Source organism: Nothobranchius furzeri, chromosome 15 (assembly GCF_043380555.1).
Source record: "Nothobranchius furzeri strain GRZ-AD chromosome 15, NfurGRZ-RIMD1, whole genome shotgun sequence".
In the NCBI taxonomy this organism is placed as follows: Eukaryota; Metazoa; Chordata; class Actinopteri; order Cyprinodontiformes; family Nothobranchiidae; genus Nothobranchius; species Nothobranchius furzeri.
In genome coordinates, this window is record NC_091755.1 from 39125471 (window position 1) to 39147112 (window position 21642).

Sequence of the window (21642 nt, forward strand, 5' to 3'; positions counted from 1 at the left end):
TTTGTCATCGACAGTTGCAGCTCAGTGGTTTGAAAGCGCTGTGTTCTGATTAGATTAGTTACGTGTTCTGTCCTGTAGGCGGGATTTGTCCTGCCGGTGAATCACCTGAGGGCGGTGGGATTTTTCACTGACTCATTTAGCGAAAACAGAGCCCAGAATTCATATTTCTGTTTTATTTTTGAAGAATTGACTGTAAATAAACACTTTTTACTGAGTATTTCCACGTTGATGCGCTGTAGTCACATATCCAGGGTGTTTGTGGTTGCGGTGTACTGTCGGCCGTGGCCCGCGATGCTGTAGACCCCTCTGCTCCTGTTCATGAGCCCCCACAGCCACGACCTCCTTAACCACTCCCATCTGAAGTAGCTGGTGGTCAGGAAGTACAGCACGGGGTCCAGACACGTGTTGAGTGTGACCAGTGCCATGGTGACCCGCCGGGCGTTGTAGATGGCGGCACGTACGGAGCAGCTCTGGATCACGTCCATGCGCTGCAGGAGGTGTAGGAAATACACCACGTGGTTGGGTAGGAAGCAGAGCAGCGTGATGACCATGATGGCGTAGATGACGCGCACCGCCTTTTGTGCCGTTTTGGTTCTGATGTTGGAGATGCGTCTGGCTGCCAGCGGGTAGCACACCAGTATGACCGCGGAGGGCAGCAGCGAGCAGAAGACCAGACTCGCTATGCTGTACGGCCGGAGTCGCTCGTCCCACTCTGTCCTGGCAAAGTTCTCGAAGCAGCTCTGGCCTGAAGAGTCATCTCCGGTTTTCAGTGGACCCATGAGGATGAAGACGAGGACGGCCACTCCACCAACACACCAAAATACCACGCTCACACCCACAGAGTACCAGGGGCTCCTCACCCTCAGATACGTATGTGGGTGCACGGTGGCCACGTAGCGGTCCAAGCAGATGCAGGTCATGAAGCAGATGCTCATGTAGATGTTGGCGAAGAACAGAATCCCGGTGACGAGGCAGGCGGAGTCCCCGAACACCCAGTTGTTCCTGTTGAGGTGGTAGTGGATCCGGAAGGGCAGCGTGCAGAGGATGACGATGTCCGCCAGAGCCAGGTTGCTGATGTAGACGCTGAAGGTGGTGGGCGGGGTAATCCTGAGGGTGAAGACGAACAGCGCCGCCAAGTTTCCTGGTAACCCAACAACTAATGCTATGATGTAGACCACCGGGAAGAGCTGATACTGGAACTCCGCCGCAGGGTCGGTGCAGTTCGTCCCGTTCATCCTGACTGTGTATGATATTAATATGATGATGAAGACCAGCAGGCAGGTGATCAGAAACCAGCCGCGTGGAACGCCTCCTGTAAAGGAACAAGACCGATGTTTCCACTCAGTCTTTCCGCTTTTACTTTCCTGCAACCTCATAAACAACCGATTTTAAATCCAATATTTTACTATTCTGTTTTTAACACTTGAATTATTTTAATTGCTTCAGTTTTTTTATTTTCTTTCTCATTTCAGTCACCAGAAGAATTACAGCACCTAAACAACGTGAAGCGATTTTGGAACGCTGCCTCGCGTCGAGCCAGAACTAAACTCCTGCAGCTCTGGTTTTACTTTTACTCCGAACGCTTCTAAAAGAATGTTAAGTCTGAAAACTCGTGCGAGTTTAAATGTTTAAGTGTTCATCATTTTCTCAATCTGGCTTTACTTTCATATAGAAGAACATTTGAATTATCAATGAATGATTATTCATAAAATCACTCACTTGGGTCGTAAATTCAAAAAGCCCTGCTGCGGGTTGAGATGCGCTCCTCCAGCTGCAGCGTGCTGCTTCTACAGATAGGATTTCCTGTTTCAGCGTGAAGAAAGGTGCAGGAAACCAAAAGATGATGAGTTTCAGCCCGCACTGCAGCATGTGACTAGGAGGAGTTCATTACAGATTCTGTTTCTCCCACACACACACGCTCACACACTTAAGAGTTTCAGATGGAAAAACATTTGAATTTCAAAGATAACTGGAGCTGCACTAGCCACCTAGAGCTCTATCTGAACTCTAACATTTGTGATGACTGGTGAAACACTGGTTAGTGAGTGGAGCTGCAAGTCTTTCTTCAGATTCAAATAAAATTACAGAATTTATTTTTGCCATTTTTTTTTACTTGGCATTAAAATGTGGAGAATAAATATAATTGGAGGTTACTTTATTTTATTATTATTTTTTTGTAGTACTACTATAAAGTAAATGTCACGTGAGGGTACACGGGAATAAACCCAAATGCAGGAGGCAGGATGACTTGATCCAATTTTGAGTTACTTTAATAACAAAAAGTCACCACATAAGTGGGAAAAAGGACATCACAGGTCCTACTTGAAACAAAAATCTACTAATGATGAAGATCTACAATACTACAGACACCAGCAACACTACACAACAACACCACACCATGCACTGGGAGCAGCTGCTTAAAATACATGGTGTGACAATCAGGAAATTGCAGTCAGCTGCGGTGCTCCACAGAGGGGCAGGAGGAGCCACAGCCAACCTGCATAGAGAAGAAACACACATTAAAAACAATCATGAGGTGTAAACCATAACACTAAAAGGTTAACCTTACATTAACCTATACATTCAGTATACTTCATAGTGTAGATTTTGTAAACGTACACTAATAGTAAACTTTAAAGATGCATTGCATTTAGTACACATTAATGTGTACTTTCATAAACTATAAGTATACTTAAAGGTCATCACAAGTAAACAAAGTTTATTACAAGTATATCTGGTAGTTTAAGTGTATTTCAAAGTATACTTGATAGTAAACTACTAGTGTACTTGCATCTGTGTACTTGGAGAATAAAATATACTTGGGGTCATATAGTTAATAAAATACACTTGAAGTATACAACTTTTTGGTAAGGGTCACTTGAGGAATTATGTCACACCCTTTTGCAGAATTAAACCTCAGGGTTGTTTAAGGTCAAAGGTCAGACAGGCCCTGAAGCAGCAGAGCAACCCCAGACCATCACACTGCCACCACCATGTACAAATACCAGGACATATACCATTCAGAAATTTCTAATGTGTCCCATCAGTCCACAGGATACTTTCCCAGAAGGATTTTTAAATAAAAAAAAAGGTGGGTCTTTGTGTTCTTGGCCTATTAAAAGATCTTCAAGCGGACACTGGATACAAATAGTAGCCTACTTCAGATTTGTTTTAAACTAGATTGTCGTTAGTCAAATACGTTAAGGGGTATATTTAATTGGAGTATCCGTTTAGGTAAAATTGTATCAACAAAATTAGATTTCAGACTGTTTTTGTTTATTTTACTTTCTGGCTGAATATTTCTGACTTGGTGCTCTTATTTTGAAGGGACTGAACCGGATGTTTACTTGTGCAGCGATTAGTTAGCTAATGTTCGCTAGCCTTTGTCACACCAAACTAAGCAGCTTCAAAATACTAAGGTGTGTTGTGCAGCAGTAGCCCAAAGTATGAATACCAGCCCCCTCGCTGCAGCAGACAGGTGTTACATCTGCCTGAGTCCCTTTGAGACGCAAACACGGGGCTTCTGGAGACCTGCCTGCATGTCTGTAGCCTCGACTGCATCCTCCAGTGGTCTCACAGGTAAACACAGTTCAAGTTTACTGCTGATTTTGCTGTTCATAATAATTCTTCAGTGTCTTCACTTCAAAATTAAATTTGTTTCAATAACCCAAAAGTGATGCATCAGAGCTTTTGAAACAATATCTGATGCAAAAAGCTAATTGGAACAACCTCAGTTTAGAGAAACAGAGATTTAGTTCTGATCACACATGAGCTGTAAAGGGTTAATTTACATCTACTTAAGGAACCATAAGACCTAAGATTCCATAGTAAATATGAAATCAATCTTATGGATCTTTGGGTACTTTTAACCAGAAGATTGGAACTTTTTACTGCAGGGATTATTTAACACTTCTTATTAACTGAGAGACAAAAGAAGAGAGAGTAACCTTTAAAACGTTTAAGAAGATTTATTTCTAAATAATTTTAAACAAGACTAACTCTAAATTCTAAGTGAATGGATGGATCTTGGCGTGAATGAGACGTGAGATGAATGGTGTATGTGTGAGTGATGTTTGTCATCAGAACTCTCGTATCCGGAGAAGCAAGTCTGAATGATGGTTTGATGTTTTGCTCTTAAGCTATGATCATAGTTTCATAAACACATGAGACGCCATATTGTCGCTCCACACATACCCTTCAGGATGAGACTTCCGTACAGATCCAGAATGCCAGGTCCTCGGACCCCCCTTTCAGTACCGGAGCCGATGAAACAGAGTCAGCAGTAGGACAGACTCGTCTTTGGATTGTCTCCAGGTAAGAAGTGACAGTTGGTTGACAGCGTCAGATGGACCCGGAGGGTCAGTGAGTTCAGCTTTTATTCTGAAAGGAACCGTTGCTTGGTTGGTAAAATGCAACAGATTTTATCCAACTTGTTGGTTCTCTGCTTAAAAAGGAAGTCCGGGTGGCCGGTCCGATACTTCTCTTAGAATGCGGTGAACTGAACTAAGATGGCGTGGGAACTGGTTTTATTAATCTGGATGCTTTGATTTACGGTCGAATCGAAGTTGGCAGATTTATAAACACCACAGAGACTATGCCACGCTTCAGAAAGGAAGGTTCTGATTGGATCAGTGAAAGCAATGTGTCATGTGTTTACATTACGTGTCATCAGGATGTCTAGTGCAGCTAGATTAAAGTCATATTACTTATTGAAACTTACTAATCATAACATTGTCATTTCACAGATTGGTCAACATCTTATTATTGACTAACACTTTGTTTGTTTAGCTTTATTAAAAATAGAGTTCTTTGATTTATCAAAAAAGAAAGAGTCCTTTGTCTTCATTCTTATTTTGGGCTGGAAAGGAAGCAGTTTAGAAGCAAATGCATGAGACCTTGAACAATATCTCATGCAGATTAGTTCCTGCTGAGGAGAGGGGTGAAATGACTTTTAGGTGGAAAACAGTCATTTCATTCCGTTACAGAGCTAACGGCTGGTCTGAGTTTCAGTAGGTTTCTGCAGTTCTAAAGGCATATTAATCAACTTTTCATATGTTTAAATCATTTTCTTGAGCCAGTTGGAGCTAAAATGACCCTTTACAGGGTTAATGAAGGCTCAGCCCCACCACCCCTTATGAGCAGAATACCTCGTATGCAACTTCAGCCTCTCTGGACCGCTGCCCTTAAGTCTCACAAAGTCGTGCTTTACAAAAATCCATGTTTACACCTTAGGACAGACGAGCTACACCTGGTTAGCATGTCTTGTAACATGTTCATCACGGTGGAGCCTCAGAAGAGACACAAAACCTTTATCTGATGACGCTAAATACATAAAAAGATTGCCCGACCACAATAGGAGTCAAACAAGGGTCAACATTAGGAATTTTCTGAATTACGGGAGCTCAGAAACACGATTCCTGATTTGTTTGACTTAGTGATGAACCTCTCCTGTAGACACCAATGAAGACTGAGGAGACATATCAGCAGTTAGATTAAGTGTTAAAAAGAAGAATTCACTGCAAGGAGGAGAGTTTCAGCTTTGTTTATATGCAGTGACACTAGGGGTTTCTAAAAGCAAGCCAAAACTGCAAAGTTTCACTTTAAAAAAACACTGATATCAAAAGCTTTCATGGCAGTTCACTGGAACCTTGTTTTTAAATTGCTGACATCATTACAGGATTGCTCAACCAAATGTAGTGGTCATTTAGCAGAAATTAGCTGCACATCTAAATAAATGAGGCTAAAATCTAATTAGTAATGGAAATTTTATGGCAACATGAGGCTTATAAAATATAATTTTCTATCAAAACAACTTAGGCAAACTGAGCGTAGCAAATAATTTAGCTGTTTTGTGTCTTTTTTAAGACGGCTAACACGTGCCCAGTGGATCGAGCCAGTTTTGCTTTTGCCCACCAGAGGGCGTGTCCTGGAGAGGAGGTACAGAAGAAAATATGTTGATGGCATCTTTCTGTCACCAGTTTGAGGACTTCTGTATTTTGCATGGGAACTTTGAGTAGGCTGGGGTGTTTGTGTTGCTGTAGATCAAAGTGAGGATGCAGAAAAAGGATGATGAGGATGAAGAGGTGGGAAACAGCGCTGCTATCTGCTTCTGTGTGATCTCTGCAACTGTGGGTAACGCTGCTCCAGATATTTAGTTTTACTATTGATTGGATGATCTGATAACATTTATAGCTTATGCTGTTGTCTCAGGCGTCACGCGGACTGCTTGAGGCCATCGCCATCCTCTGGTCCAGAGGGGGTCTGGATTTGTCCTGACTGTGTGTTGAGCCCTCATAGCACCGGTGGGACTAATAAACTGTGATTTATAGTTGGTCACAAAAAGATAGAATATTTTGGTTGATAAAACAGAAACACAGGGTGACATGTATGTAGCATGTAATTCTGCTCACCAGTAAAATCAACCAAGTTTCTCTACAGGCTTTTAACTGAGTGGCCCATCTTCCTCGCTGCATGCAGTTCATGGATTTGTTCATTTGCAAAAACAGATAAAAGCCATTTTTGATCAAAATCACCTGGATTTATTTTTGGCTAATATCACCTAAAGTAAATAAAAATAAAAAGATGCAGTTCTTAAATTACAGCTAAACACAGAACATAAGAACAAGCTGCATCTCTATAAGAACCATGTGAGTCAACAATGGAGGGAATCATCTGAGGTGTGCTTTTATTTTTTTTTTTTTGTTAGGAAAATGTTCTGTTTGTTTACACGGAGGGGGCGGGGCTAAAAGCTTTTATTGCAGCCATAGAACATAACTACAAGTAGGATTGTAATGCTGAAGTTGAAAGCACGATGATCCAAACACCACCTAGTGGCTGGTTGCAGGTGTAGGTACCGGATCTGCTCGGGCCGCCAGATCGGCTCTTGATCCTGCGCCTGCCGATGACATCACACTAGATGGGTGATAGGATGTCGCCTCCCGTGTGTCGAGCCCATACTGTCCCAGCAGCTTCACTGAACGGCGTCGGAGCTCGAGGATCCAGACTAGAGCTAGCAGAGGTCCACACTCCCTCCCCCCAGCCGGTTGGGTCTGTTTAACCCTAGAAAATGTGGATTTGTCAAACAGCTGAGTTATTTGTTCATTTCTGCTCGCTGTGCTGTATTACACGTGCAGTGCTGCAAATGTTCTAGTTTTCCTCTACTTTTATTGCTTTTGTTTAATTTAGATTGTTTTGTTGTGGATTTTTACGCTAGCAGCTTTTGGGGGGTGTGGCCGTGTAGACATCAGCCAATGATAGACCAGAGGAGGCGTGGCCAAAAGCACATAAAAGATAAAGTAAATTTCACGCATCTTTCGTAAAAAATCTCCCAGATCAGAACATGTGATGAAGAAGAATAACTTCCTTACAGATTTAAATAACAGTTAAATTCTCCAGCTTTTGTTTGAGAAGCAGGTAGATAACATCCAGTCAGGAAGTGAAGAGATCCTCTGTGGTGTCTGTGGCATCTCTAAACACGTCACACGTGTCACTTAGAACAACGACGTCTTGTATACTTCCTGTGTAACATGTTGTATGTGTTCTGAAAAAGCTTCTTGTCGTTGTGCGTTGAAGAGCATCTGAGAGAGGATGATGGAGGAGTTATAACACAGCATGGACGTAATTTTGGGGGGGGACAAGGGGGACATGTCCCCCCCCCCACACACACACACCTTTTCCAAAGTCAAGTTTTGACCCCTGCACTTTTTACCATCCAAAAACAATATTACGCTATATTAAATTGACACTGGTTGAGCTCTAGGACCAAGCAGAAAACAACCGTTTGTGTTGAAGCTGGTTTCCCATTAGAGCACATATGTCAGAGTCAAGGCCCGTGGGCCAGATGCGGCCCGCGGAGCATTTTTATGTGGCCCGCGAGATAAATATCAAAAATATATTAAAACTGGCCCGCTGGCCGATTTTACCGCAAAGACTACAACTCCCATGATGCTTTTCGGCGCCAGCGCGGAGCAGACGTGCCCCCTCCTTTGTGTTTTTTCCAGCCCGAGGCAGTCAGAGGTAGTTGGGTGTCTGCAGCTCCGCTGTCTCGGACAAACTACACTCCTCTCACTCAGCGCAGAGTTCACTCAGCTGTTTTCTGACGTTGAAGCCCAGAAACGGAGATTCTAGCCGCTCAGTAATGTGTTCACGACTGAAAGAGAAAGTTTTCAAACTAACGTCCAGACAGAGCTGATATAACTCCAGCGAGCAGCGACACGCTCAAACCAGCACGGCTCTGTGGCTGCTGTCGTGTTTCCTCCCCGACACACAACAACGTGGTCACGCTGCTCAGACATGTTCATCAGCACAAACCTATGTGAGCACCTGTTGTCATCTAATGTTGTCATTATTATGATGAAGATGAACAAAACAACAGGAGTCTCCTCCTCAGCTCAGGTCAACCCCATGATGCAGGTATCTGGCTGGAACAGGTGAGCATCACAGTAAACCAGTGGAGCAAACTGAGCTTTAAATATGTTGGTTTTATGCTCTTTTTCTGCTCCAAAACATGAAAGTTAACAGGTGAGATATTGCATTTTCATTTAAGATAAAATTATATTTTTATTTTGTTGTTGGCCCGTGAGAAAAGATTTAACCTACAGTAAACAGGAAGTGGAAAGGCTGCAGATAGATGAATAGAATAGAAAATCCCTTTATTGTTCCTCAGAGGGGAAAGCTAGACGTCACAGCAGCGATGACACGTATTACAGGAGAAAAAAGGAGAATAAAAAATAAGAAAAATGAATAAACAAGAAAATATAAATCCTGAATAGATTTTAAAAATGCTGAATATACCACAAGTAATGAATACCGCTGATGCCTTTTATTTAAAACTGACTTGCTCGTGTGTAATTGGGTTATTCCACATTCAGTGTTAATGCAGAAATATGTTTGTTTCCAAATTTAAAGGTTCAAAATTGCATATATGTTGATAAAGAAAACGTGCAAATTTGCTGTCATTTTTTCAAAAAATATTAAGTTTGGCCCTCGACTCCGTCCCAGAGTTTCATTTCGGCCCCTTGTGAGTTTGAGTTTGACACCCCTGCATTAGAGCATACTGTAAGGACACACACCCTCCCCGTGCCCCCCCCCCCCCCCCCCCCACTTCTAAAGTGAAAATTACGTCCATGTAACACAGTTCTACTGATAAATGTTCTGTAAGGTTAACATTTGGGTGTTCTCCTACTTTGATGTTTTTAGCATGTTCCTAAGTACCTGTTACGGGCATCCAGACCTGCCGCTACGACGGAGGATTCAGCAACCCAAGCTGACCCCAGCAGCACTTCAGCCAGTGAATTATTTCACCTCCGTGACTGCAGACCCTCACATTAGTGGATAAAACATAAAACACTGTTTGTGTTCCTCCCACAGGGGCAAAGACTAGAAAAAGAAGGACGCGTGCAGTGTGAAATACCTCCAAGATTTTACAGCCTCGTCGGGTAAAGGTCACGTCAGTGTCGCCCACAAGGTGGCAGTGTTGTGTCATTTTAGTGCACGTAAAAACTGAACCTGCACTGGCACGTGTTATATTTTCTTTTTCATGTTTTTGAGTTTTGTTTCAATGTTTTTAAATGTAAGGTTTACATTATTATTTATTCTTGTCAATAAACTCAATGAAAAACACACACAGTGGTTGTTCTGTGTTCACGTCCTCTGCTTGCTATCCAGCAGGTTGTTTACCTGCTCCAACGCACCTGATTCCTGGATCAATCACCTGTTCAGCAGGTCATCAGGCTCTGCAGCAGCCTGTTAATCACCAGCGGAGTCAAACCAGGTGTGTTTAAGCAGAGAAACAACTAAGGCCCAATCTCAATACTCGCACTGCGCCCTGCAAAGTGCACTTGGAGAAAGTGCACTGTAAGGCTTCGAGTGTGTAGTACACAAGTGTGTGAATAACTGCAGAATTGAGAAAGGGATCATTGCGTCATCAACCACAACGCATGCCGGCATGCTAGGTGCTTGGATACTTAAAAAAAACTTTATTAACAACTTCCAAACAAACAACCAAACAATTATTTGAAGTAAATTTACATTCACTGCTGCTTTGTCTAAAAGTTTCAGAGCATCAGCTAATTATTATGAAATTAACAACTTTCATTAGAAAATACATATTTTCAAAAAAGGCACTTGAGCCTTTTCTCCCGCAGCAATGGATTGTGGGTAATACCCTTCACCGAAGTCCGTATCGCTGCGGACTTCGGTGAAGTGCGGCTCAAGGGTGCAAAGGGGGCGTGACCAATTCCGCATTTGAGAATCGAGACCCCCTAGCACTCGCACCCCTGGCCGGGATCGCGCTATTGAAGGGTGCAACAGCGGGAGTTTTGGTATTGAGCCTATAACTTGCTGGATAGTGGCCCTCGAGGACCAGGACTGCCCACCCCCGATTTAGAGAGTCGGAGAGGGGATTAAGGGAACGCCAGGGACCTCATTTGAAAAATGGTGCCTTAAAGTAGCATGAATCACTTTCTACATGAACTTTGTTATTTATAGACAAGGCGTGACAGGAAACTATGCACAACTATAACCCTGACCCTGGCTCAAGCACATTTTGAAGCCATCCAAGGCCCAATCTCAATACTCGCACTGCGCCCTGCGGTCTTCAGCAAAGTGCACTTGGAGAAAGTGCGCAGCAGGGTTTGAGTGTGTAATACACAAGTGTGCAAATAATTGCAGCATTGCGTCATGGATGACAACACATGCCTGGATGCTGGTTGATGTGAAACTTTTCAAAAACCTTTATTAGCAACTTTAAAAAAAACAACAAAGCAATTATTTGAAATAAATTTTACTTCATTGCTGCTTTGTCTAAAACATTCAGAGCGTCAGCTAATCGTCCTAAAATGAACTAATTTCATTAGAAAATACATATTTTTAAAAAAGGGACTTGAGCCATTTCTCCCGCAGCAATGACTTGTGGCTTATACCCTTGTCCGAGGTCCGCATCACTGCGGACTTGGGCGAAGTGCAGATTAAGGGCGCAATGGGGGCGTGGTCAACTTCTGTACTTGAGAATCGGGACACCCTACGCACTCGCACCCCTGGCCGGGAACGCGCAAATGAAGGGCGCGAGGGTGCAAGTGCGAGTATTGAGATTGGGCCCAAGTTTGAAGCCTGGTTTTAAACTCGTTTGGATGTAAAGCGTTACTTTTCCTCTAGGTGTCACAAAATTCTAGTTAAAAAGCGTATTTAACTCTGGTAAATTCAACAAGAACTTTTCTTATTTTCTTTTTGATGCTCTTTTCAAGATTCGTGGGACCGCTTTACGGTCGTGTCCTCTGGTGTGATCGCTGGAGGCCTCAACTGATATTGATTGATTTTTGTTCTTCGCTGGCCTAAAGGCTTCTTCTATCCTACTGGAGAGACTCATCCGCCGACATACGGACATTGAGTCATGTCCATCTGGAGAGGGTTGGACACTGTTTGAGGGGCTCAATTCACCAGTTCAAGCTTGCTTGGTTACCATTGCTTGGTTCTTTTTAAACGCAGTGTAGTAAAGATCGTTTTTACCTTTTAAGCTGACAAGTTTCGGCTAACGCTGTAGCCTTCCTCAGAGCACCGCCGATGTTGGTGGCATCACCATTTGGTTACTGTTTAATTTTGGTGTTCCTGTTGATAATTTTCTGTGACTGTTTCTTTTATTTTGTTGTTTGTATTTGTATTCTGATTTAGTATCCTACTGAAACCTGATTTATGTTTGTTTATTTAGAGTGTGGTCCAGCGTTATGGGGATGGGGGTTCTCATCTTTTTGTGTGTGTGTTTGTTCCATAAGAAAATGTTATAAGAAGTAAATGAAAAGACCTTGTTAAAAACTATAACCTTTCTGATTCTGAACAAGAGCTCCTGCAGTTCTTCTCCACATCAGATTTATTACTGTTCCATTGGAGCTGAGGCATGTGGATCACAGGCTGGTACATAAACTCAAAATGTACTTTAATAAGGTCACAGGATACTGGAAACACTAACAACGGAGCTAAAACTACAGGAAGATGACTGAACACAAGAGGCTGTGATGGGCGTGACTGCAAAACAGGAACAGGTGAGCTGATGGGCGTCAGGTGTGCACGATTAACCCAGGAGCTGAGGGAAAACAAACTTAAATGAGCAGGTCATTTGATAGTCAGATAAATACCAAAGTGAACACATTTAACATGTAATTGATCTGTATTGAGATATCTAATCCCGAAAAAGGCCATAAATCAGATTAAGAAAGCTAATCTGAGAACGCAGAGCTGATTTCCTTGCTGCGATTGGACGCAGACGTCAGCCAGCTGAAGTGCGAGAGACAGCCGAGGTGCCTGGGAGTCATCAGACTCCAACAGCAGAGAGGTCTTGTGATCTTTCTCCATCCCCTCTGCAGTACCGAGCCATCGCCTAGCAACACAGCCTCAGTGTTCCGTTTGAAGCTCTGCAAGAGGAGACGCGCTCACATCTGGTTGTTTGATATTAAAGCTGACCTTTGATGTCCTCGAAGCGTCATGCAATTCACCAGACGCCATGAAATACATTTCAGAGTCAGTTTATGTGAGATCTAAGAGTGAAAGACCCATGTGTCATCAACATCATCACGTTAAGAATAGTCTCCTTTGTCCCTGTGGTGTAGTTAGCCGTGCACACACACACACACACACACACACACACGCACACACACACACACAGCTGATCTGTGGATGAGAACTTAACATGCCTGCAGCTTTTCCTGTCCTACTTTCACCCAAACATAAGCAGTAAGCCAAATGTTCACCTACTTTGTCCTGCAGCAAGACAAAAGTAGAACTGAAGCAGAAAATGTGCTGAATTAACAAAAACCAACACAATATTAGTTAGAACTCTTGTCAGATTTACAGATATTTAGCCAACATCTGGTGTGGGAACCCTGTCACATATTTCAAGCGCTCATATTTGCTGAGCTATTCCATGAGATCACACATAAAGTCACCGCGTTTGGTCCTTTCTGTCAGCATTTACGTAAACTTTATCTTAAATTACAGCAACGTGTAAAAGAAAATCATTTTCTGTAGGCTCACCAATACCTGAAGAGCTAAATGTAAGCGGTGACTCCACCATGGCTTGTATTAAGAGTCTATGTGAATCTTCTGACATTAGTATGGGGGTCTCATAGAGTGACAGGTGTTTTACAGCCACCGTCTACTCATCGTAAATGTCCTGCAACATTACAAATACGTTTCAAGTCTTTCTACTTGAAGCCAAGTCACAGGACTCATGTCTCAGGCAGGTCAAGCCCAAGTCCCACAAGTCATTTGATCTTATTTGTCTTTGAATTATCGACTATTTAACAGAAAATGTCCAGAACATTTGATTTATTTGTAAAATGTGTAAATTTTACAGATTAAGGAGCAAACACAAGTGAACTTGATCAGAAACAAGGTGCATTTCCCTGTCAATTAGGGATGCAAATTATCGAGTAATTCATTAATCAATAGTCGTTTCATCTTATCGATCGATGATCGATTAATTGATAAGCGGCAATTTTTCTGAAAAGTTGAACTTCCCTCTGAATCGGTTCCATCTACTGTATACGTAACATAAAATGCTATCTTCTGTATCACGTAAAGACAAAATGCAAACCATATTCCCTAATCAAAGATTAATTGTTATGGTTGTTCTAGAGGGGATATTGTACCCCAGCTCAATGTACTTTATCACTTCTTGAAATCCCTGTCCATCAACAACATTTATCAGCAGCATGTCTGTAGTAACCATGTTACATATTAGCTGGGTAATGCCCTCTGCTTTCATGGAGTCACACAACCACTCCGTTTTGACGTCTTCATCCTCAGTGTACCGATCGTTTCTCCTTTGTCTGTTGTCATCAGAGCCCAGCTTTGCTTGTGTTTCTGCGTGTGCGTCAACTACGTCTGGCGTCAAGCACACCCCGCGAGGACTAGCGGGGAATTACGGACTCAAAATTCAATTAATTGCAATTAAATCATTTTACTTGAGTAATTTCTTATCTACAATTAATTGATAATCGATTGATTGTTTGCATCCCTACTGTCAATGTTACTTTTTAAATGGTCACGGTGGATAACTTCAGCAAGCTCAAATCCAAGTGAAGCCAGGAGTCACTGGTTATAAAAATCAAAGTTTTGGTGACCTAAAGTTGAAATTGTGACTGAAGAAAAAACTTCTCCTGAACATTTAAAAATTAATTTAAAATCGTCAGTATAGCTGAAGAGGGCAGCGATCCGGCTCATTATGATTATCTTTTAGAGGACTGGAGTGACTTGGATGACCCGGCTCCTTAACGACATGCTTTCGTCCCGCTGATTCAGTGAAACTGACTTCCTGAGCGGTGTTTTTCTTTCTTTTCTGTTCCACATCTTCCACTCATGACCCAACACACACCCCCTCCAGCATTTATGAGACTCTGACACCGCTCAGAGATCGGGAACGCCTTGCTGCACAGGAAAAGCTGTTAGAAACCGTTTGGACTGTTGAACCTGTATTTCTACTCATGTCTAATCACCCTAATGTGGTACAGAGTCACCGTGTATGAGCACGGTGTAGCAGGCAAAGTCCAGTGAGAACTATTACATGCACAGGAATAAAAATGTCTCTAATATCAATCAGTCGATCAATCAGCAGCAGCACTGTTTCAGACAAAGAAAGAGTTATACAGGTGCTACTTTTGCTTTAGGGGTGCTGATGGAGAAGCGTCGAGAACATCAGAAATAGCCTCATTGTGTCTGTGAACCTTTCACTTCCTCACCAAGAAAAAAGCTATGAAAACATTCCACTTATTCATTTTTTTATTTGGGGTGTGACAGTGGGAGCGTCCTGTCACAGTGTCCCGACTGATCATGCGCCCTGGCTACTTGGCCAAGGGGATATCCCTTTGGCTGGCTGGTTATCGCGCATGACTCTCAGTCTGGGTATCGAATCCTGCCCGGGCTCTCGTCCCTCCACCTTGCCACATGTGCAATAAGAGCTTTAGTTAAATGTAAATCAAGAGCAGTAACAACATGATAATTGTAAAAAAAAATAAAAAATTAAGGTATCAATAACGCAACGTAATGTTGTTCCGCCTTTTCACCAAACAACTCCAGATTTTCTTAAATTATTCTGTTTCACTAACTTTTTTCTTGTTAAGTTCATTTGCTGATCAAGAGGTGAGCTGTGTTGGAGGGACTTCAGGTATGCTCTGCCAATCGGTTGACCAGGCAGGCTGTGAGAGAGTGTATGACAGGGTACTGAGAAGAGTTGTGTGGGCAGGGAGATGTGAGACAGCAGGGAGCTGTCTTCCGAAGAAGATGGCGACTGATGGAGGTCAGGGCATGGCAGGATCATGACAGAACAGACCATCGCTGGACCTGGACAGGCGGAGCCTCTTAGACAGGCGAAGGTGGGACCCCCCGCTGGAGGTGGATGTGGCACGACCCCTGGGACCACCGCTGGACATGGATGCGGCACACCCTCTGGGACCACTGCTGGACGTGGGTGGATGCGGTGCAGCCCCTGGGACCACCGCTGGACGTGGATGTGGCACGACCCCTGGGACCACCGCTGGACGTGGATGTGGCACGACCCCTGGGACCACCACTGGACGTGGATGTGGCACGACCCCTGGCACTACCGCTGGACGTGGATGTGGCACGACCCCTGGGACTACCGCTGGACGTGGATGTGGCACGACCCCTGGGACCACCACTGGACGTGGGTGGATGCGGTGCAACCCCTGGGACCATCGCTGGACGTGGATGTGGCACGACCCCTGGGACTACCGCTGGACGTGGATGTGGCACGACCCCTGGGACTACCGCTGGACGTGGATGTGGCACGACCCCTGGGACCACCGCTGGACGTGGATGCGGTGCACCCTCTGGACCACCGCTGGACGTGGGTGGATGCGGTGCAACCCCTGGGACCATCGCTGGACCTGGACAGGCGGAGCCTCTTAGACAGGCGAAGGTGGGACCCCCCGCTGGACGTGGATGCGTGGTGCTAGAGGGTTCTGGGGAAGGTGTCCATCCCTCACAGCAGCTCAGGCCCTCTGCAGTGACATCCTTAAGTGCAGACCCATAAACACTCTGGACAGAAAGGTAATAATTACCCAGGGATGGAACCGTTATCAGTTCCGGTTGGGTGGAAAAGGGGGTACGGCAAAGATTTCCCAGAGAGAGTCCTCGACCACCTGTATCACCATCCTGACTGCCTCCTCAGTAGGGGCCGGCTTAGGAGCATAACCCAAGATGTCATCTGTGGGACCCACTGACACCAGCACGGGAGAAGGATCAACCTTCTTAGCAGCTCCAGAAGACCTCCGGGACCGCCGCTGACGTGGCATGACGGGAGGGGCTTGAGGCTGGAGCGGCGTGATGACAGGAGGAGGTTGAGATTGGAGCGGCGTGGCTGCTAAACCTTGGATCTGGGAAGGCAGTGAATTAGCAGAGGGTCTTCGGGGCTGCTGCCGTCGAGTTGTAAGGAGCCCGCTGTGCAGGATTGCCGTAGCAGGTTTGGACGAAGGGGTGGGACCTCTGCGCGGTGGTGGCTTGATTGCCAGGCACATTCCCCAGAAAGGTGACTCCTGTTCCTTCTCCAGCTCCATGAACTCAAGGAGTGTGAGAAACTTACCCGCTGGATCCACGACAGGTCGGATTGTACAGTATGTTGGTTTAACTCCTGCTTTGCCAGTCCTGTGTCAGTGTCTGGTCCAAATATGGCCAGATTATTCTGTCACGAACTGAACTAGGGGACCCGTGATGACACCAAACACAGTAAAGCACTTTAAAAGTCTTTATTAGATGTGGCATTGCCCGAGGAGGGCGAGGCTGGAGACAGAGTAGGTGAACAGGCAAGGTTCGTGGAGGGATTGTGGGTCAAAACCAGAGAGATCCGCGAATGCTACAAGGGGCAGGCAGGAGGCAGAATCCAGAGAAAGGTCCGAGGTCGAGAATCCAGGTAGTCAGAGGCAGAGAAAACAATCCAGGCAGGGAGCAGGCACGTGGGTTGGTCAAGGAGCAGAAACAAGGTCAGGATCTATGGTACAGGGCCAGGCAGAGGTTGGAGTGCTGGAGAATTTACTGGCGTGAGCTTTCAATAATCTGGCAGAGTGCTGGTGGTTGACTGAGGAACATGTAGTTGGTGAGGCAGGTGTGTGGCATGAGCTTGATGAGGGGACCAGGTGTGCTGCATGAAGGCTGATGAGGTGAATGACGTGCATGGAGGTCAGGGCATGGCAGGATCATGACGCCTCATGATTATTGGTCATTCAGGTCAACTTGCTTCTTTTTTCAATCAACATGATTTTATTGTTGATTCTTATTCTTTTTTTATAAAGTTCCTAACATTGTGACAGAAATAGATGTTCATGAATTTATTTTATTCCATATTTGTTAATGTAATTCATTGTTTATCTGCTTCAATAATAAATAAAAAACTCACTGTATCATCTGCAGCTGGGGGTGTGGGGTGTGTGTGTGTGTGTGTGTGTGTGTGGGGGGGGGGGGGGGGGGGGTTCCAGGACTCTGGAAGGTGCTATATCAAATACTGGCCATTTACCATTTAACACTCATGTGTCATCCCCAGGACTCAGAAGTGGACAGATCCGGGACCGATGTCTCAAAAGCTGAAGGGGACAGAACCACATTTGAAATAAGGAGATGATGGGGCAGTGCCCCTAAAGAGAGCAGGGCTCATCATCTGAAGACCGTGAACTTCTGGTCAGATAATGATTTTTGTCTTAATCTAATAAATGTTTTTCCCCGGTCCAAAGCAGAACAGAAACTTTCGATTGAGCTTTTCCTCTGATGTGGACCATCAGGTTGAAGGGAGCTGGGAATTCCGAGCTTGCCAGGGACACCTGAAGGCAGCAGCGTGTTCTGTACTTCAGCAGCTGCGGCGCGTGAGCGCAGCTCAGTCCAACTGGCGCTCACGGAGATGGTATCCGGATTTTAAACCGTCTGGAAATTTATTTTCAGTCCAGAAGATGACGGTGGACTTTGAAGACTGCGTCAAGGACTCGCCCCGCTTTAGGTAAGACCAGAACCGGTCCGGTGGAACTGTTGCTTCTGATCTGTGCCAGACCCTCCGCTGCTGTTTGGTGTGGTTCATGACCAGTCAGTCACACGAGAGGCTCAGCCTCCACCAACATCTTCTGAAGCGATATTCTTAACTTTTCACTAGTGATGCTCCATGAAAAAGGCTCATCTCTGCTTGGACTTCCGAAAAAGTTTGATGTTTTTCATTCAGGCTATTTCTTTTGTTTTTCTTTATTAATCAGCAAAATGTTTCATAAATGCTATCTTATAACCCGAGGAAATCCAAAGTTACGTTTTCATGCCTTTATGAAACACTGTCTGTCGCATCTGTAGAAGAATTAAGAAATCACTCCAAAGAACCAAAGACCACAGGGTCCCCGCCGCTCCAACGGACCCAGGACAAAGTCTCACACTCACTAAAACCCCCAGGACCTTTGGAAAAATTCTATAGGAAGACAAAATAAAAGCAGAGCTTCCTGGAAGGTGTTTGTCCCGATCCATCATGGAGTCAAAAACTACACAGCATCAGTCAGACACGGTGGAGGTAGTGTGATGATCTGCTCTGCTGCTTCAGGACCACATGCTGTAACTGATGGAACCATGAATTCTGCTGAAGATGAGAAAATGAGCTTTGTGCTGATACGTTATTTTCAACCCGAGACTCTGGAATAAGCAGCTGCTGGGTTTGAACGCCGAGAGAGGATTTTAGCTCAATAGTCAGAGGGCCAGAGGAAACTGATGCCTAGACAAAGAACTTCCATCACCCACATCTGAAGATGCTGCTCTGATTCCACAGACCAGCTCAGTCACATGTCCTCCGATCAGCTACTAGCATCTCCGAAACATCAATGTGAACATAAATCATTGTTTCATTAATTAGTTAAAAGTAAAACTCAGGTTTACAAAATGAATCAATAAAAGCTTCCACAAAGGAAAGAAGAGACCTTAAAACACATATTCACATCTCAATTGTGTTTTAGGGTGTCTTCTTTCCTTTGTGGAAGCTTTTATTGATTCATTTTGTAAACCTGATTTTTACTTTTAACTAATTAATGAAACTATATATATATATATATATATATATGAGACTAGATGGCTAAATGGAAAGGAAATGAGTGTCAGACAAGCATTTTCAACAATAACAACTTTAATCAAATATCATTAGGTGGCTGTAGAAAGGTGAAACAGTTGTTAGACTCTCCAGCTAGAAGGAAACATTAAAATTATAAGTGTTGAAATACATCTTGGAATATAAAAAAAACGCAACAACAACAACAAACCTGAAAACACGAAGGACGATAAAGATACTCTCATGAATTCCTTTGAGATAATATTTTGGTTCTTATTGCGTCAGCTTCCATCTCTGACCTTGTTTCCTGTTTCAGATGAAAGTTTGGCTCAAACACCAAAGACTTCCACACCTTAACGTTCATGTGCATCTGGAGCGAGGAACTTCCCTCTGCTGACACCTTCTGTTTCATGATCAGACGTGTGCACGCTCCTGAGTTGTCTCTTATCTGTTACTGAAAGTAGGCCCCCTCCTCATGTACTCTCATTGTGCACCAGAGTTGGGTGTTTCCACTCCAGCTGACAGTAAGTGTAGTGTATTTTTACCTGCTGCCTGGGATGCTTAAAAGAGCAGAAAATGTCCTGAAAAAGAGACAGAGGACGTCCGCGTCCCGGCAGCAGCGGAGCCCGCTACAGGGTTTCAGGGAGCATTCACACGGCTCTTGTTGTGAAGCTAAAAGCACCGCTCTGGTGTGTTGGGTTATGCAACGACCCTGGAGGTGGATGGCTGGAAGGAAGCAGGAACCCATCAGGGTTTTATGCCGTCGTTTTCCCACGCATGTAAAAGCACGTCTGTGCAGATGTATCTGACAGCTGGAACTCGGACCGCTTGTCGACAGATCATCTCGCGGAGCGAAGACGGAGACTGTTGGCTTCATGCAAGCCAGGTTCTCTCTAGAACTGCAGTTGTTGAATCTGTTGCTAATCGAGATCTCCTGCTACATAATCCATCCATTAGTATTCGGATCGTCACGTAACCACTACTCCGGCTGTTCTCAACCATTTAGTCTGGAAGCCTCAAAGTTAGCCCCAGCACATGTACACACCAGTGTAGTTTCAGCTGAACAGGTGTTGGCAGGTTTATTACCTGAGCTTCCTTTCCTTCAGCTCATTATAATCCCGTTCCCCACCTGTGTTTTTGCTTGATCCCAGACTTCCGGGGAAGACGGATATTTCTGGCCGGGCACCTGCTGATTTAAAAAGTGTTTTTATTTTCTTTATTTTCCATATTCACTAAAACAATAAAAATTATTTTAGTCACATTCTGCTTTGCCAACATTCGTTCTGTGTCTTACCTTCTATGAACACTCCCTTCCCTTTGAAATTCTAAACATGGATGTCTTACAGTGTTTTGAAAGGTCAGTAGAGGTAGAGGTGGCAGAACAAGGGCAAAACACCATTAGATGTGTCGCTGTTTCAAGCTTGGTTTATGCTTGACGCATTCACTTTCCGCTTGGTGACGCGGCTCGCGGATGGAACGCGCTTCACAACTCGCAGCGTTTATGGTTCATGCGGCTTGTCTCTGCGGTGAGCCAATATTCTCCCAAACTGTAGGGGGCAGCATGGAGCTCTACGACATGCATCCAACACTACACCATAGTAGAAGTAGAAATTACTGTTTACAACATGGCATTCCAGCATTTTTTAACAGTGTCCTCGTCTTTTCCGACAGTGCGAGCTATTTCTCTCCAAGAATTATTAACAACATGTTGATCACGGTGATCTCTGAGAGCTGAATCATACAAATGTCTGTATTTACGAACCTCTGCCATACTAGTTCTTGCCGGTCCGCCATGTTTTTCCATGTCTGACCATCCACGTGGTTAGAAAAATTTCCTAGGTGTGTGGTGCGGAAAGTTTGGGCCGTGCGGAGGCGCGGTGGAGGGGGCGTGGTTGTTAAAATGACGCAATTTTGCAGCGCGGACCTCGCGGACGCGTCAAGCATAAACCAAGCTTCAAGAAGCAGACTTCTATTTTAGATGTGTCCTCCACTCGTCATTCAGCAAGATTTTCCCGTAGCAATTACGATTCTATTTCCGACCATCGACACATTTGTACATGCACAAACTCTCTGTCTGCACACCCACAGCTGCTCTTCGCTACTCTTATGTCAGCACTGGCTGCTCATGTGTGCTTGTGACTGATCAGTCAAGCAATCCTTGGAACCACATAGACGCAGGTCCTGAAACCACGGAGCCGTCACTGATGGAGAGGCAGTCGAACTAAACCGAATCAAGTTCAGCTGTGCTGAAAACCACTAAAACCTTCTGCTCCCCACGACGGTGGGCCAGGGTCTTGTTTAGGGATTCTAAAACATCGATGGTCTGCCAAGTCGTGCTCTCAGTACAATGTGCAAGATGAAATTAGTCTTAACTTTTCCACTAAGCATACTTTGGAATGAGTTTCGTAACTCCAGAAGGAACTAAGAGGAAGAGTTTGACTGTTGCACATGTCCTCAGACATCTGCTGACATCAGATCTTTGTTTTCCTGGTTAGGATCTGATTGGTCTTTATTATATTTTTACTATTATCTAATTTAGTGGATTTGATCAACCTACTGCATGGACTTTCGACCTC

At 44.4% G+C, this 21642-nt stretch overlaps 2 protein-coding genes across 3 annotated transcripts in view; one reads left to right on the forward strand and one right to left on the reverse strand.

The window, feature by feature from the left end:
• Positions 1-49: 49 nt before the first annotated feature.
• On the reverse strand, positions 50-1815 carry LOC107390427 (lysophosphatidic acid receptor 6). Its single transcript, XM_054745701.2, has 2 exons — positions 1720-1815; positions 50-1312 (listed from the first exon to the last, which is right to left on the reverse strand). Exon 2 carries the CDS (start codon positions 1233-1235, stop codon positions 240-242), a length of 996 nt encoding a protein of 331 aa, XP_054601676.1. The 5' UTR covers positions 1236-1312; positions 1720-1815; the 3' UTR covers positions 50-239.
• Positions 1816-17696: 15881 nt separating this feature from the next.
• Positions 17697-21642, forward strand: part of LOC107374920 (arf-GAP with coiled-coil, ANK repeat and PH domain-containing protein 3) — a 94190-nt gene continuing 90244 nt past the window's right edge. For both annotated transcript variants that reach the window (XM_070544818.1, XM_070544819.1), the window contains exon 1: positions 17697-17992. In XM_070544818.1, coding sequence (XP_070400919.1) covers positions 17712-17992 — 281 coding nt within the window. In that variant the 5' untranslated portion in view covers positions 17697-17711. The remainder of the gene's footprint in view (positions 17993-21642) is intronic.

What these genes read in the sequence shown, in the direction of transcription:
- LOC107390427 (XM_054745701.2), bottom strand. Translation starts at nt 1,235, where the DNA reads ATGAACGGGACGAACTGCACCGACCCTGCGGCGGAGTTCCAGTATCAG.